Source organism: Cuculus canorus, chromosome 5, assembly GCF_017976375.1.
Source record: "Cuculus canorus isolate bCucCan1 chromosome 5, bCucCan1.pri, whole genome shotgun sequence".
NCBI lineage: Eukaryota > Metazoa > Chordata > Aves > Cuculiformes > Cuculidae > Cuculus > Cuculus canorus.
Window position 1 is genome coordinate 22,437,473 of NC_071405.1, and position 16,210 is coordinate 22,453,682.

Below are 16,210 nucleotides of genomic sequence, written 5' to 3' on the forward strand. Positions count from 1 at the left end.
ATGAGCAAAGTTATTCCAATAATATCATCCTCAACTGAGCAAAACAAGGTTTCATATCCAACATATTCGAAAATGTTAAGATCTGTTTCCCTGACTTATTTGTTACATGTAAAAGAGTATAATACTACAAATATCTACTGCTTCTACCTTTTAAAGGTTACAAAGCTTGCTCGAGAAACCTTGACATCAAAATCTTCATTTCAAATCACTTACCAGGAGAAAATCTGATTTCTGAAATAACATCTTTCCTGTGCTGGAAAGCGACTAGATCTTCCAGGGTATCTGCATTAACTATCAAAAAACTTCCATCATTGAGACCAACAGCTAATGCTTTCCCATCAGGAGAAAAGCAGCAACATCTGCCTCCTATAAGGAATACAGATATGGCATTCAGATAAATTTACAGGGCATAATCCCTCTTTCAGATTTATTTTTTTCAGTAGTAAAGGAAATTTATTCCTATATAGTCTAACGGAATTTTTTAGATGCTGCCAAGGCAACTTCCAAGCTCTACATCTGTGATAGGATACAGAAGTTACTAGCAAAAAGACAAGTACACAACCCCACAATTTACATTACATTTATTTGCATATTAACTGACATATATTCTACATTAGTAATACAGATTAATCACCATTATCTGTATCTTTTTAATTTGCTTTTCTTCTTACTACCTGCTGCCAGCTGTTTGTTACCATTTGCTCTCATAAGGACAACACAGCTGGAAAAGACTCACAGAATCCAGTTGTTTGCTGTCATGGTCACTATGTCCTATAATCCTTTCAACAAACATGTCAAGTTTCATTTGAAAAACACTTTAATTTCCAATCAGTATTTATTTATGGTCAGCTTATATAGTTTTGTTTCCATGCCAGAATTTACCATTAGCGTAAATATTTTTCTCTATGATTTGTTCCTCCAATTAACTTGTAGACAGTAAACCTTTATTTAGCCGACCCCATCACAAAGCTTCCCATTCATTACCCTGCAGCTCCTCTTTCTCCATATCCAAATTTCAGTTTAATTTCATTCAGCTGAACACAGATGAGAAGTATACACAAAAATATTCTGATTCCTGTAAATTACATGAACACTTCAGTATGTTCTGGGAAAAATACCTCACTATCACATGTAATTGTCATCCTGCGATCGGCTAGAACATCCCAAAGAGCCTTCTACTCCTCAGTTACTCCTCAGCTACACAGACATGCCTCAGTAATCAAGTCTTGCCTTTCTTACTACCAAATATTATCTCATTTTTATTACTGCAGTCTGCAGATGTATCCAGCTTTTTCTGTACAGTGCACATGTGCTTTTTAAGATCGCTAAAGCTCTCAAAATGCTGTATCATCAGCAAATTAAGTTATCGCAGTCGCTATTTTTCTGTCAAAACTACTCTTAAGAATATTAAGAAATATCAGCTTTAAGATTTAAGCAGACTTCACCAACTCAAAACTTCCTTGTTTAATACCTGCTTCTGCCAGCTTGTGAGCCTTATTATACTTACTTTATCAATACAAATGATCTTCAACTAATTTTGCTGTAAGGTTTGGATCAAAATACTTTGCTGAACACCAAACAGATAAAACCTATTGTTTTCCTTTGCCTAGCAAAGCATATATACCATTAAAAGCTTGCTAAGGCCAGTCTGGTCTAATCCTAAAAAAAGTCTCTTTATATGATGTCACTTACAACAGATTTTCCACCAATCAAAACAGGATTTAGTTATATAGCATATAACGAATAAGGATTTTATTACTGTCTCTTCCTTTAGCATTTCAGAGACGTCTTCTAAGGTTCAAAAAGAAGAGAAATTCAACATTGCTTCCAAGATTTCTTCCAAAAATTTCTAGGTTCTAAGTCCTCCACTGTTCAAATAAGCTCACCATACTATAAGCAACTTGGCAGATCTACAGAACTGGCTCAACTTTTATTGTGAATTCACTGACGTAAAGACATTACAACTGTAAATAATCTTCAGAACGGTGTCACACAGAAATCTTTCACACACATTTATTAGCTTAAGGTCCACATAACTTGCGAACAGATCAATAAAATACTTTGAGCAAAGAAAGGAATTAATTCAATTTTGCTTTTGAAAGATTCATAATGCTAGAAAATGTCATCTGAATTCAGTTAAATATTTTTTTATACTAAGCATCTTACCCTTCTTCAATTTGCGAACAGCTAACATACAATGGCTAGGAGACAAATCCCATATTCTTAAGGTTTTGTCATCACTTACAGTGGCACAAATAGGTAAATGAGGATGAGTAGCTAGACCCCAAACTTCCCCCTCCATGTGACCCTGAAAAAACACAATAAATCATATGATTTTGTATTTGAAACTGAAATATGAAATAATACAATTAAGGAAGTTAAAAAAAAAGAGATAGAACATGCATTATCTTTAGAGGATAATACAGAAATATTTGAAAAGAAACATAGAACAACTGCAAACACCTAACCCTGCTCCTTACAGAAAAGTGCAAATTACAGTAATTAGTACTAGAGAATTTCTTTCCCTGAGAAATAATCCTCACACACATCTAATGTCAATGACACAAACAGCGGGATCGAGTGCACCCTCAGCAAGTTTGTGGATGCCACCAAGCTGAGCAGTGCAGTTGACACCCCTGAGGGACAGGATGCCATCTAGAGGGACCTGGACAAGCTCAAGAAGTAGGTCCATGTGAACTTTATGAGTTTCAACAAGGCTGAGAGCAAGGTCCTGCATCTGGGTCAGGGCAATCCCAGGTATCAATACAGGCTGGAAGATGAAAGGATTGACAGCAGCCCTATGGAGAAGGACTTGGGGGACCTGGTGGATGAAAAGCTGGCCATGAGCTGGCAGCGTGCACTCACAGCCCAGAGAGCCAACTATATACTGTGCTGCACCAAAAGAAATGTGGCCAGTAAGTCAAGGGAGGTGATTCTGCCCCTCTACTCGGCTCTGGTGAGACCCCATCTGGAGCACTGTGTCCAGCTCTGGATCTCGCAGCACAGGAAGGACATGGACCTGCTGGAGCAGGTCCAGAGGAGGGCCACAAAATTGATGAGAGGAATGGAACACTTCTCCTATGAAGAAAATCTGAGAGAGCTGGGGTTGTTCTGCATGGAGAGGAGAAGGCTCCAAGGAGATCTTATATCTCACTTTCCAATACTTAAAGGGGGCCTAGAAAAATGATGGGGACAGACTTGTTCCAGGGCCTGTTGCGACAGGAGAAGGGGTAAAGTTTTTAAACTAAAAAAGGGCAGATTTAGACTAGATATAAGGAAAAAATTATTTATAATGAGGGTGGTGAAACACTGGAAGATGTTGCCCAGAGATGCAGTAGAAGCCTCATCCCAGGAAACATTCAAGGCCACATGGGACATGGCTCTGAGCAACCTGATCACTGCAGGGGGTTGGACTAGATGATGTTTAAGGGTCCCTTCGAACCCAAACTATTCTAAGATTTTATGATTAGTTATATAGTATACAATATAGATTTCTTTTCTTCACCCTAGGTTCCAATACATTTTTTGGGAAATCTAGTTCTTTACATATAGCATTGGCCTATAGCATAGAGAAATGCAGTCAGTTCGATACGGCAAAGAAAACTAAATTTCTTTCTACATAATTACACAGAAAGTCTAAAAATAAACCTCAAGGAGGCTACTTTTAAAAATAATTAGAATAATTAGTAACCAGAAAAAAGTTAATAAGTAATTTGGTGGAGGATCCAATGTTTCATACACTGTTTTTTTTAAACAAAAAATTATCTTGGTCTGCTTGAAAGGATGTTGAACAAATTATTACATGAAATTCTGTGACCCATTTTGCTCATGAGAGAGTCATAATGGTCTAGCCTAGTATTAAAAATCTTTAAAGTGATAGTAATAACTCACTAACTTCACTAGTAACTAAAATCCATGTTATTTCACAAAAGACTTTACTTGAAAGATAAATCAGTGTGTGGTATGGAATATTTGACTGATATTTAACGTGTACCTGAACCAGCAGAGTTATTGGTCCACTTTTATCCACCTCCAATATTTCACCATTCTTTGTGCCCACTAAAATATGACCATGTCCTAAAGATATGGCACGTATAGAAGGATTATCTTCTAAGAGGAGACCTAGAACATTAAAATGTTAGAAGACAAGATTCTCAAGTGTGCCTAAGCATGCACATTACATTCTCATGGCAGAAAAAGATATGCAGTAGTAAAGAAGTAAAACATATTCCTGCAAGCAAGAACTTATATGTTTTGATTAATTTGGGAGAATTTAGCAATTATCGAGTCAAGACTAATCTTTCTTATCAGTTGAGTATCTCTGAAGTTTAATCAGCCTCAGTCACCAGCAATCGTAGTGAAAAAATGTACATGTGAAGTATCAACTATACAACTATATTGCTACCTTTTATGGTACCTTCAAATCTGTCTTTTAATTAAACAGATATGAGACTGAAATACTCCGTAGTAGAAAGTTTTAGGGTGTTTACATTCCTGATTTTTGAAAATCAAACCATATTAATGTAATTTTAGGGGCAGCTGAAGAAGAAATGGCTATGTGGAATGTCAAATAGGGAAGATTGTAAAGCAGCACCAAGATCAAAACTAAACAGAAAAAATAGAAATAACAGGAATTAAAAGGTTCTTAAATATATGCATTGACAGAAAAGTAAGTCCTAAAATGCACTATTATCTTACAATACTAACTTCAATTCTGAATTCCACTCCTCCTTCAAAGCAAGTAAAATCAGACAAAAATACTTCATGATTTGACATATAACAGACATTTTGGTTGCCACTTTACCCCCCTCAAAAAAAAAAAAAAAAATCACCTGGGTGGTAAGAGACTCCAGGTTAAATCAATGACTCCAGGCAGAATATAAGGTAAATATTGTGATCTGAAACCAACAAATGTGCAAACAGATACTATGACATACCAGTCCCCTCCCAACAGAAATATGAGTTATTTATAATCAGTAAAACTTTAAAAGCATGATTTTTAGTATTTCTTATGTTAAATGCAGATTTCCCCCTACTGGGGAAAACAATTCCACAAAAACAGTTTTCTAAAGAAAGTATTTGAAATAGAACAAAAAGAAGAATATAAAGTTTGTGTTACCTTTAGACCCAGGGGCCAAAGCAGCCCTTTTGATGGCATAGGTTTTGAGACAACGTTCAAAGGTATCGTCCCAGAGAGCTACTACCCCATCCTTTCCTCCAGTGACAAATCCCTGGGTGGACAGGGAGGTGGGGGGGAGGGGGGGCAGAAATATATCACAAGTTATAATCAGTTGTTCTCTTTCCTTAATTTTTCAGTAATTTCTGCCAAAATTGAAAATGGATAACATACAACACTACAATGTACATAACTACATGTTAGAGATGAAAAGATCAGGAGCAACAAAATGACTGAATACTCCTGACAAGGGCCGTGCAGTTCTGTACAATCAATGTACACAGGCTGAAGTCCTAACCAATAAGCTTCAATTATACTAGAAAAATAATGTGACACATTGAAATATTTTTCTTTATATTTAGCTTCAATAGCCCTTTGGTGTTTCTCCTCATTACTCCAAGCTAAACTTAGTACCACTCGCAAAAATTCGATCAGCGTTTAAGTCGTCCAAATACATGCATATTTGTGCCATTCTGTCTTCAAAAAGTATTTACAGCTATTTAATGAAGCAAGAGGTTTACTTAAAACTGAAGCCATTAGTACTTCCCTTCAGAGAACTTAACTCCTACAATATGGAAAAAAAATAGATGCTTTGCCAAAAGCAATTATACTGTAACTCAAATATTAGAAGGTGGAGTAACCTGGTCTAATCAGGAAAAAGACAAACACGTATAACTTCAGGAATACAAGTAATCTAACTGTAACATCTATTTACATTTAAGCACACACTTAGAGGTTCTCCTGAGTCAAAAGAAGTTGAGAATCAGGACCGAGTACTTACTAGCTGCAGACTGAATGCTTCTACCAATAGATGATAATTAGAGCACAAAGTAGTAAAGTATGATCTTCCTCTCTCACTACTTACATATTCCATTAAACTTATGGATGCTTAAATCAGTAAGTACTTTTACTTACTAGAAGTTACTATTATTGCCTCAGTAAGAGCTCATGAAAGTTACAAGGATGTCAATGGACTACACAGGTTTGATAAACATCATACTACATAAGAATTAGAGACATGCATAAAATCTTGAATCTGGACCTCACAAGGTATTTCTTTAATGGATATAAAGCCATCGACTTCAGAGTTTGGGAAAGGCCTAACTTCACAGACGTTTTGTCCAGACATCAAAAAACATTGAGCAGTTTTATTTACTTTTTCCAATGCGTGCATGCTGAACACAGGACCATCATGTGCTTTGACAGTTTTTATGAGAAACACATCTCTCCAAATACACACATCCCCCGTGGAAGTTCCAGAGAACGCCATCTCTTCAGTCCAGCCATATACCGCACACATCATTGTGTCAGTTCTTCCCAATGCACCTATGCAGCCCTTTCTCCCAATTAGTCCTCCACCTGGTTCAAACCAAGAACAAGTCATCAAATGTTTGCTAAGATTTTTTTTCCAAAAACTATACAATTTTATCCAGAGCAACAAGTCCTTTTTTTTCTAGTTCACCCATGCTCCCAAAAGAACTGAGCCTGAGAAGAGTTCTCACAAAATGAAATTTTTGTACTATTTGGCATCTTTCAAGAAAAAAACTTACTACTTGAATCATGATTTCAGTATGTGCACATACCCACACAGACATACAAAGATAAAGTGCATCTGTAAGCCTGCATCTAAACGAAAAACGTAACATCTACTAAACAATTCATAGAAGTTCCTAATGGAATTAACTTGAAAGAAAAAAAAAGTGTTTAAATCTTGACATCCCATCTTTTTCATAATGTGTTTTCAATGAGAAGATTTCTAGTTTTATTTTAAAGGCTTCCTATATTGGCCTTTGAGTAACAGAAATGTTATAGCTACACAAATTTTAGAAGTCTTTAAAATACCATATCGAAAATCATTTGACAGGTATAACACAAAGTAACTTGTGGCTAGAAAGTCAGATTTGCATTTTCGCAGTCCTCAGGGAAACTTCATGTTGTACAACACAGGATCTGACACTTCATACTGTTCTCAGGATCTGACACTTCATACTGTTCTCCTACTGAGAGGCAAGGTCTCTGCACTTCTGTGCCATTGGTACTAGTCCAAAGCATACTTTGATGTCACTTCTCATATCAAGTGCACCTGCTCTAGTGCAGATTTAGTTAAGATTTTTGTGAAAAATGTATAGGAATTCATTCAGTAAATATCCTGACACACTTTGTTGTTTCTACAGGTAGCAAATTCAATTGTTAAAATCAAGAATTTATATTGACTTCAATAGTTTGCCCTCAAGGTAGTCTTGATTAATTTCTGTCGGAGCTAGACCTGAGATAATCAGTGTAATTTTTTTTTTCTGTTACAGACTTTTCTCTCCACAATTAATCTTTATTAGAGACTCCTGTGAGAAGATTCTGCATGAATAATTAGAACATTCTTAGCAGATAAGCTAGTCTCCTGTAGCACACGTGTCTTTACATAAACGAAGTTTATACTAATATCAGGGAACGGATTTTTCGCTCTTCAAGATTTTTCAAGCAGATAAAGCAAGCCACTTTATGTTGGTTTTCAATCATCAAGTTCAACAGACGAATCTGAATAAACAGGTCTCAACTGGCACATCAATCCCCTTGAAGCACCTTGTCTGAATTATTGTATGTGGGTATTTATAAACTTCAATTGGTTTATATTTGTGCCTCATTTTAGCATACATGTTCTAAAGGTCCTTCTCCCAAAATTTGTTCTATGATTTTACAGCAGCTCTGTAACACTTTCAGATGTGCTATAGTATTATCAGATATAAAAACAGACAGTAGAAAATCGACTTGTGTAGCTCTAGCTTCATGGCAAATTCTTACAAGAATTACCCCTACTACCATAATGTCAATTATCATTATGCCTACTAAGGCAAAGCTAACTTAGAGATGTGCAGAGAAAACATTCACCTTTAATGCATGAAACATACTATAAGAGATGCAATATTTATCCTTTAAGTAACAGAAAGTGCTGCAATTCTGAAAAGTTTCCTTACCTGCTCTACGCCAGAATTTCAAGTGCTTGATTCCAACAGTAATCAATTTATCAGGCATAAAAGGATTAACCTTAACAACAAAAATCTTATCCTTGCTTCCCCTGAAATGCAAAGCAAAATATTTTAAATAAAAATGTAACTATTCATATTTTTAAATAGGTTTTCATTCGGGTTTATTTTTTGCTAACCTATACTTTCTGTACCTTGCTAACACTTAGTTCCAATTCATTAACAATAGTTTACTATCAGAAGGAAGAAAGCCTAAGAAGTAACACAGTAAGCCCTGTTGTATTTTCATTACCCTTCAAAGCAGGTGAGAAATTACATTACTTCAAAAACTCACTAGAAGGCATTTTCTTTGCAAAAGAATGTACATTTGCATTAAAAGTTTAGGTACGTGACATTCAGATCTCTGACAGCTCATAATGAAACATAAAGGTGCATAGCTGTAAATCTTTTTTAGCAGTCTCGTTTTGAAAATAAATTGCCATTCTCATGCACCTTTTAATTGATTTTTCTATTTTTCTTGTTGGAATAAAACATATGCTGCTATATCAATTTTATGAATATTTCAGCTGTTTCTAAAAACATTAAAACCTGTTGCCTGTTACAGATTTCCTACTATCCTTTTATAAAAACACTGCCTTGCTTCAGTCCTGTAATTTGAAAACCAGCTTTCCTCTGGTTTTGCTATCTATGCAAGGGAAGAAATGTGTTGTTTTTTTCCCCCTTTAAAATGCAGAAAAGCCTCTGATCTCTTTTGCTCTTGTTCATGAGTGGCAATAATATTTTACCTTCTGCTGTTTGCTGTCATTGAATGAATTAGTAGCAAAAAGGATGCATCAGTTTCTTTCCAAACTCACACTGAAATCCTCAAAAGTATAAATGCTCCTCCCAAAAATTCTATTAAATTCCTCTAACTAGGTAGGAGGAAAAAACATTCCAGAAACTAAATCCACTATAAACTGGTTTAAATTTGATTTTAAAAAAAGAATTAAGATACATGGGTTCAGAGAGCGGGGCCCGGGGGGGGGAGCGGGGCACGAGGGGGAAGGTGAGAGGATTGGAATCACATGATGCATAGACAAACGAAAGGTCCAAACCAGCATCTTCATAGTAACCAAGCTCATGGGCTCCTAACAAATAACTGGGAAGGGAGTGCTCTTCTTTATCTACATCATCTATTCAGCATTTTCATTCCTCAGTGGATAAGAAACTCAAAGTACGTTTAAAAAGAAAACGAGCGTCATTGAAAAGCAACAAATTGATAAAATGTAATTTAATGGAAAAAAGGAATGTAATACCTTTTAAAACTGTATCTGCAGAGAATAATAAATCCCTTTCAAGCCTACCTAAAACAGTATTTAAAGTATATGTAATGAATCCAGACAGAGTGGGGAAAAGCCCACTCACATTACTACTCAGTGTAAAGCAAAATCAAAGGTTTCAAAAACATTACTCAACATTAGAAACAATATTCTATCTTGTACATTAAAAATCTAAATGAAATAATATTCTATCTTGCAGATTAAAACTCTAAATGAAATAATCTGTGCAGAGTCAAAAAAAATTCCAAAATATTTAACCTTTGAAGGTTATTTAGAATTTCCTATTCAAAGCAGAGCTAACTTCAAAGTTAGCTCAGGCTGCTCAGGACTCAGAGAGGAAAAGGAAAGAAGGTGAAGAAAAGAGAATCAAGCAAAACAACTACAAACTATCATCCCAAGAAAGTGACCTCTGAAGGAAAAGATCTTAGAAGTAATACGGAAAAGCACAGCATATGTCACCATCTCTGAGAGGGCCAACAGAAGGGCATGGGGTAAGTTTTAAAGAAATTATTTCAGAACACATCAAATAAACATATATAAACTTTGCCTTCTATGTCTTCTTTCTCCACCAGTTGAGCTGTAATAATTTTTGTGGACTCTATCAGAGCTTCAGATTTTTCTTTCAAAGAAACTCTTAAATGTGTTAAAAGTTATCGCTAACGTTAAATGTGTTAAATATTATTGCTAATGCTATCGCTGTGCTAAATGTTATCGCCTGTATCACTTAAGTAATAGAAACTGCTAAGTTTTTCAAAGAACTATTATTCTTTAATTAATATATTTTCTTTCTCTTAACTCAAAATTAAATCTAGGTACAAAATTTGAAACAAAGTTAAATTCCTACCTAACTGCTGAAAGCTTTTCCCCTTTCTTCCAATCCCAGAATACAATAGTGTGATTGTCATCTATTCCAACAGAAGCCAATCGTTTCCCATCCGCTAGAAAAATAAATTTATGATTAAGAGAGCAGATAGACAGCATTATGTTGCAATAATAAGAAATCATATTAAAAATATTATAACTTCACAAATGTTATAAGAAGAATGTACAAGCAGTTAAATAATTGTATGATGTGGGCTTAGAGGCATATCTGTCTGTTTGCTTTTAAACTTGAGTGCTCAGTTGGATGGAGTTTAGGACCTCAAGTTACCCTGTCTAGACACTGCACTTAGATCCTCTGTGTCTGTGTCATATCACTTGTTCAGCTACTTGCTGATATAGCTGTCCAAAACCCTTCATCACAGGCTGACTGTGACAATTTTCTGTTTACTCCATGTTTGTTTCTACACAGGAATGCACTGAAGTAATACCACAAAGATTATGAAATATCCTTAAAATATCCTTAAAATATCAGAAGATTTAACTGATGGGCTCTTATTTTATTACAAGATGGAGAGAGAATCTGGGTTTCTGCCCAGAAGGACTCTGTAACTGGACTTCCTGAATTTATCTGTGTGCTACCCAACTGGCTTGAGTGATTTAATTAAAAAAAAAAAAAGAAAGTGCAGACCTGATCAATTTGCTCAAAAATTTGCCTACACAGTTGTAATGCAGACACAACACTCAGGATCTGTGTGCCTGCCTCATACAACCAAAAGAAATTCCAAAGTGATAAGATCAACTGTTGAACTGCACAGAATCTGTTCCTGCTTTTCCTGACGTGCAAGCCTCTGCCGGAGCTCTTTTTAATGGATGATCATTTTAAAACAGCTTCTCTCATTTGATACTGATCACTGGAGAACACATCAAATACACAATCTTCACTGTAAATGAGTTTCCAGTTGTTCATTAGAAATGATTAGCTTGTATTTTCATACAGAAAAGGAAAATTGCATATAAATAAATAATAAATACTTATTACCTGAAAAATCAACAGCACAAACACCGTACTGATGATAGCCCTTTAATACTGAGAGTGGTTTTATTGTTTCTGTATCCCAAATGTGTATTGAGGAATCTCGACCAACCTGAAAGTACACATATTTATAACCATTTTTTTCATTTCCCAGTTGTTTAAAATTCTAATACTGATAAATACTTTGAAAAAAATTACCGTGACAAATTTTTCCTAGTGTTATTTCTCTTCTCCTAGTGTTATTCCTTCTCCTGCTTTACAAATACCACTCCCCAACTGGGTCTTTCTTCCCTCCAAAGAACTTAGGCACATAGAGCACAATTAACTAAAGACCTTTCATGGGGAGGGGGAAAAAAGCACCCTTTATTGATTGCACTGTGGCATATTTATTCCATCAATTCTCTATCAGTCATTTCCTGTCTCAAAATAAAAGGTTAATTTTATTGCTAGCACGTGAGCTACTCTATGTTTGAGAAATCAAGGTGACTTCTGTTGTTTTCTGATGTCATTATAAGTGCCTACAAGGCAGACTCCAATGTATTAATACACATGGAATAACCTCCACTACATTGGCACTAATGTAGGTAGTTCGAACTTGGTAAGAAATGGAATACAGCCTCTTCTTTCCAATTAGGCACAAGTGTTTTTAGTTTAATATTTATGAGATTATTTGCTATTCCAAAGGTTCTGCACCTCAGAACATAAAAATGGGCTGCAAAACCAGACCCGCACTCTCCTGTGTTTAGGGCTAAAGGCAGGACTCAAAACTGGGATCTATATCTGGTTCTGCAACAAACTTAATATGTGAAGTCTGCAAACTTTTCATAATGGCCACTATCAGGAAAATATGAACCCATGTTGCCAGGGGAATTTAATTACTGCATTACCTAATTTCTGCAGGTAGCATTGTATACAACAGTATATAACGTGTATATATAAGACACTATACAATGGAGTTGTATAGAATAGCATATTATTTTAAAATACAGTAAACTCAGGCTCATTTTCATTCATAGTCTTTAATATTCCAAAATAAATTCTCACTTTTAGGACTTTAATCTCTAAACTGACCTGCAAACTTCTGTTAATCTCAAATCTTTTTTTACAAAATAATGGCATTATAGTATATTTTTATTAAAAACTTCACATATTCTCCAATTTATTATATAACAATTAACAATTATAATAACAATTATAATAATTATGATAATCATTAAAAAACCCTGAAACATCAAATCAGACATTCAATCGTTGTGTATAAATATTTATGGGAAGAGACACCTGTCAGAAAACATGACTGAAAAAAAATTACCAAAAATTACTGGCTGGTGAAAGATCTGATGAACTATTATAACTACTTTAGCAACATACATACTTGTGTTGCATATACAAACATAAAAGGTTGTCTGTTGATGATAACCAAAAACATAATGCATGAATTTGAAATGCCAGAATGTAATAACAGCACCACTAACTTCATGATAGGTAATGTAATAAATGAAAGTAATAATAAAACACCGAACTCTACAACTAAGATATTACAAAACTATATTTTAATTGAACATTTCCTCCATTTGTTATCAAGAAGAAGCGACACAATGCTTAATAATAAAAGAAAATTAATCTATTGCTAAATAATAAAGAGGTTATACCAACTAAACACTCTTATCAGAATCAACATGAAAACCTGAAAACACACTTATGTTGCAGTTTTTTAACATGATTCCACCTGCAACAGAAATGCTGTCCTTCACCTGAATAAAGGCAGACTGGACTTGCTTCCTCTAAAACACGCTTTTCTAAATTCAGTATCAACTTCAGATTCTTATTGCAGATAAACATGCATCCTACCTGGCCTGTTGCCACATAGTCCTTTAAGGGGTGAATAGCAAGGCAAAGAATGTCATCATCATGACCCAGATAAAAGCGCTGCGTGTTCTGCTGTCGATTGTACACCACTCCCACTGCTGCAACATGGTATACAATTTCACCGGTCTGAGTGTAAAATAAATTGCTTCGACAGTCGTAACCTCTGTAACTAAAGAAAAAAAGTTTGTTTATCGAGGTCATAACCATATATACTGAAACTTCTGAGATAAAATTATGCAAGATGGATTTTGCACATGTTAAAACTCAGATTACTTACAAATTATTGTTCTGGTGTTTTAAGACTAGGGACATATTTTCCCCAAAGGAACACCATTTTATCAATTTCATTTACTATTCAGACATCAAGATTACTAGCATTAGTTTGAAAGTGGCTGCTATTTAATAGTTAACTCTCCACGATCACTTTAGAGCAGGAAGGAACAGCCAGTAATTTTTCCAGGCCACATGGAGAATTCAAGCATGCATGTAATTAAATTAAATAACCAAAACTAATGCTTTGGACATCTCTTACTGCTCAAAAATCAGACAGCAAAGGTTTCCACAAGAATGTGGAGAACACAGTTTCCAGATGAGTTTCTTTTGTGAAGGAAAACCTGTCTCCTTTCCGTACTGACACAGCAACTGTCCTGAGCATGCCAGTTCCCAACCAGGGTCTCTATCCACTATCATAATGTACACATGTCTTCATAGGTGTGATTAAGATCCAGTACTCCATAAAAACCAAAGGTGCCATTTTCAAAAAGGCTAGGGTCCTACTTTCAGAAGCAATTTAAGAGGCTCAGTAATCTACAAAACATTAAATAAACAAACAAGTTTTAAATTACCATTTTTAACAACACTGTCCTTGGCAGTCAATGGAGATAAGATTTAATGCGTAACTTAAATTCATTCCTTCCTTTCCTCTAACATAAAAAAACACTCTATAGACTCCTGACACATCCTGTTTCTGTGCTAAGAATTCTCCAGCTAACCTCATCCCTTTCCTTCTATTCTTACAAATCTTCACTAAATCAACGTTTTAATTATTTTACAAAGATGCAGGGAAAATCCTGTTACATTTCTAAATATATAGTTCAGTTTACAGGGAGGGAATGTGTTTGAACACATTGAATGTGTTTGAATTGGCCACGCATTAACTTTATTTAGGGATCAAAATGCTCTACCTCAGTATTCTTGCACCCAACTTCTAATTTAACTAGTTGGAAAAACACCCTAAAGATAATCAGCAAGTCACTCTAGGCAAACAAAATAACTAAACTTCCACCATCAGCAACTGCAAACCAGCAGAAATTGCTAATATCTAAACTTCTAATTATATTACTTTCTTTGCTTAATTAAAAGCATGTACCATCAGAACAAAGTAATTTTAAGAAGGAAAGAAATGCAGGATCTTTTGCAACAGAGCAGCTCTTCAAATTATCATGTAAGTCAAAGATTCATCTGTATATATAACAGTGTCATACGCAAAATGAATGAGATACCATTAAGGTAACTGCTACTTAAGAGACATAGGGTTTAAATGTAATTATGCAGCCCAGTTAGAAGATTGTTTCATAAAATTATATATAGCTCTTCAAGCGATCACAGTGCAACCATATGCACTGGCCAAGTAATGGATCTTTGAGGCAGTTAAGCAACGTAGCTTAATGAATTCTGTTCTGAGAACTCCAGCCACAGATCCATGTCCACAAGCACTAGACTGTGCAGTACTGCAAAACACCACAAGACACACCCGGAGCAGGTTTGAACACACTATATTTCTGTTGGCTCACCTACACAACACACAATGGTACTTATGCCAGCTTATAAATGATTAGAGAAAATTGCTAAAATCCTCTCACAGAGTTTTTAAACAGACCAGCAGATGGTCCAGGTCCTTCCTCCCCAGACGCAGAACGCTGCTTTTGTCTTTCTGAAGTTAATGAGATTCCTCCTTGTCCTGCTTTCTAGCCCGTCCAGGTCCCTCTCAATGTACCAGCCACTTCTCTCAGTTTTGTATTGTCTGTGATACTTTAAAGTCCAAAGCTGGGTCTCACTGGATCACAAGCAAGCAAAGAGAACTTCCACCAGGTCTGAGCCGCAGCTGTATGTCTGCTCCCTGCTCTTCCAAAAGCAACCGACAACGTAGACTCACAATACAAAGTAGACAGACACGCTTCACGCTCCCTCCAACCCTGTCCTTCACTAATAACTTCCCCCAGCAGCAACAGGTGTGGATATTTTGAAGCTGATTTCTGTGTGACCCAAAGCCTGCCTCCTTGCCCTGCCGCACCATTCCTTGATGCCCAGACACTGGTTCTTAAAGGGACACAACACCCAATGAACTACAATAACTATGATGAAAGAACACAAACGTAACCTATCACAGCATGCAACATCAACAGTTTAAGGACATGACAACATTCAGTGAGGGGCAGGGGTTATAAAAGCAGACACAGCACCAAAGAAGATATCTGGACCTATTGTTGTTCAGATGTCATTTTCCTGTGCTTCAGTCTGCATTGCACTCTGTTAAAAATACTCGATTTTCTTCACAAGTGAAGAAGAATAAAAAAATCCTAAATACACACCTAAATAGGAACATTTTTGAAAGCAGGTATAAAAATATGTATGCTGGTAATACTGGACATTGAGCAACTTATTAGAAGCCTAGCAGTCACCTATAAAAGTAAAAACACTTCTACCTGCAACCCAGAAATTCACAATTTTCCCAATTTTTGTCATAGGAGCTTCTATATACCCTATAGTTAAGCACACTGAAACTGAGTACATTAATGCCATTTATTACAGGACTACCTAAAATATCCAAAATGTATCTAGGATGCAGGAGAATATTCCTTATTACTCCTATCTATAACTTTTTATGATCAGAAGTTTATATTTCAGTTTACTACCTACAGTTATTAAAAGAACAAGTGTACAGCAGTTGTTTAAGATTAAAATAAAATATATTTTGCCAAAATACCAAGTAAATCCAACAAAGACATTTTGT

At 35.6% G+C, this 16,210-nt stretch overlaps 1 protein-coding gene across 2 annotated transcripts in view; it reads right to left on the reverse strand.

Moving 5' to 3' along the window:
• Window positions 1–16,210, reverse strand: part of EML5 (EMAP like 5) — a 112,538-nt gene that overhangs the window by 45,718 nt on the left and 50,610 nt on the right. For both annotated transcript variants that reach the window (XM_054067287.1, XM_054067286.1), the window contains exons 14-22: window positions 13,180–13,366; window positions 11,335–11,440; window positions 10,318–10,411; window positions 8,146–8,246; window positions 6,333–6,535; window positions 5,120–5,231; window positions 3,995–4,122; window positions 2,167–2,308; window positions 214–366 (exon numbers count right to left, since the gene is read on the reverse strand). In XM_054067287.1, the coding sequence (XP_053923262.1) occupies window positions 214–366; window positions 2,167–2,308; window positions 3,995–4,122; window positions 5,120–5,231; window positions 6,333–6,535; window positions 8,146–8,246; window positions 10,318–10,411; window positions 11,335–11,440; window positions 13,180–13,366 (1,226 nt within the window). The remainder of the gene's footprint in view (window positions 1–213; window positions 367–2,166; window positions 2,309–3,994; window positions 4,123–5,119; window positions 5,232–6,332; window positions 6,536–8,145; window positions 8,247–10,317; window positions 10,412–11,334; window positions 11,441–13,179; window positions 13,367–16,210) is intronic.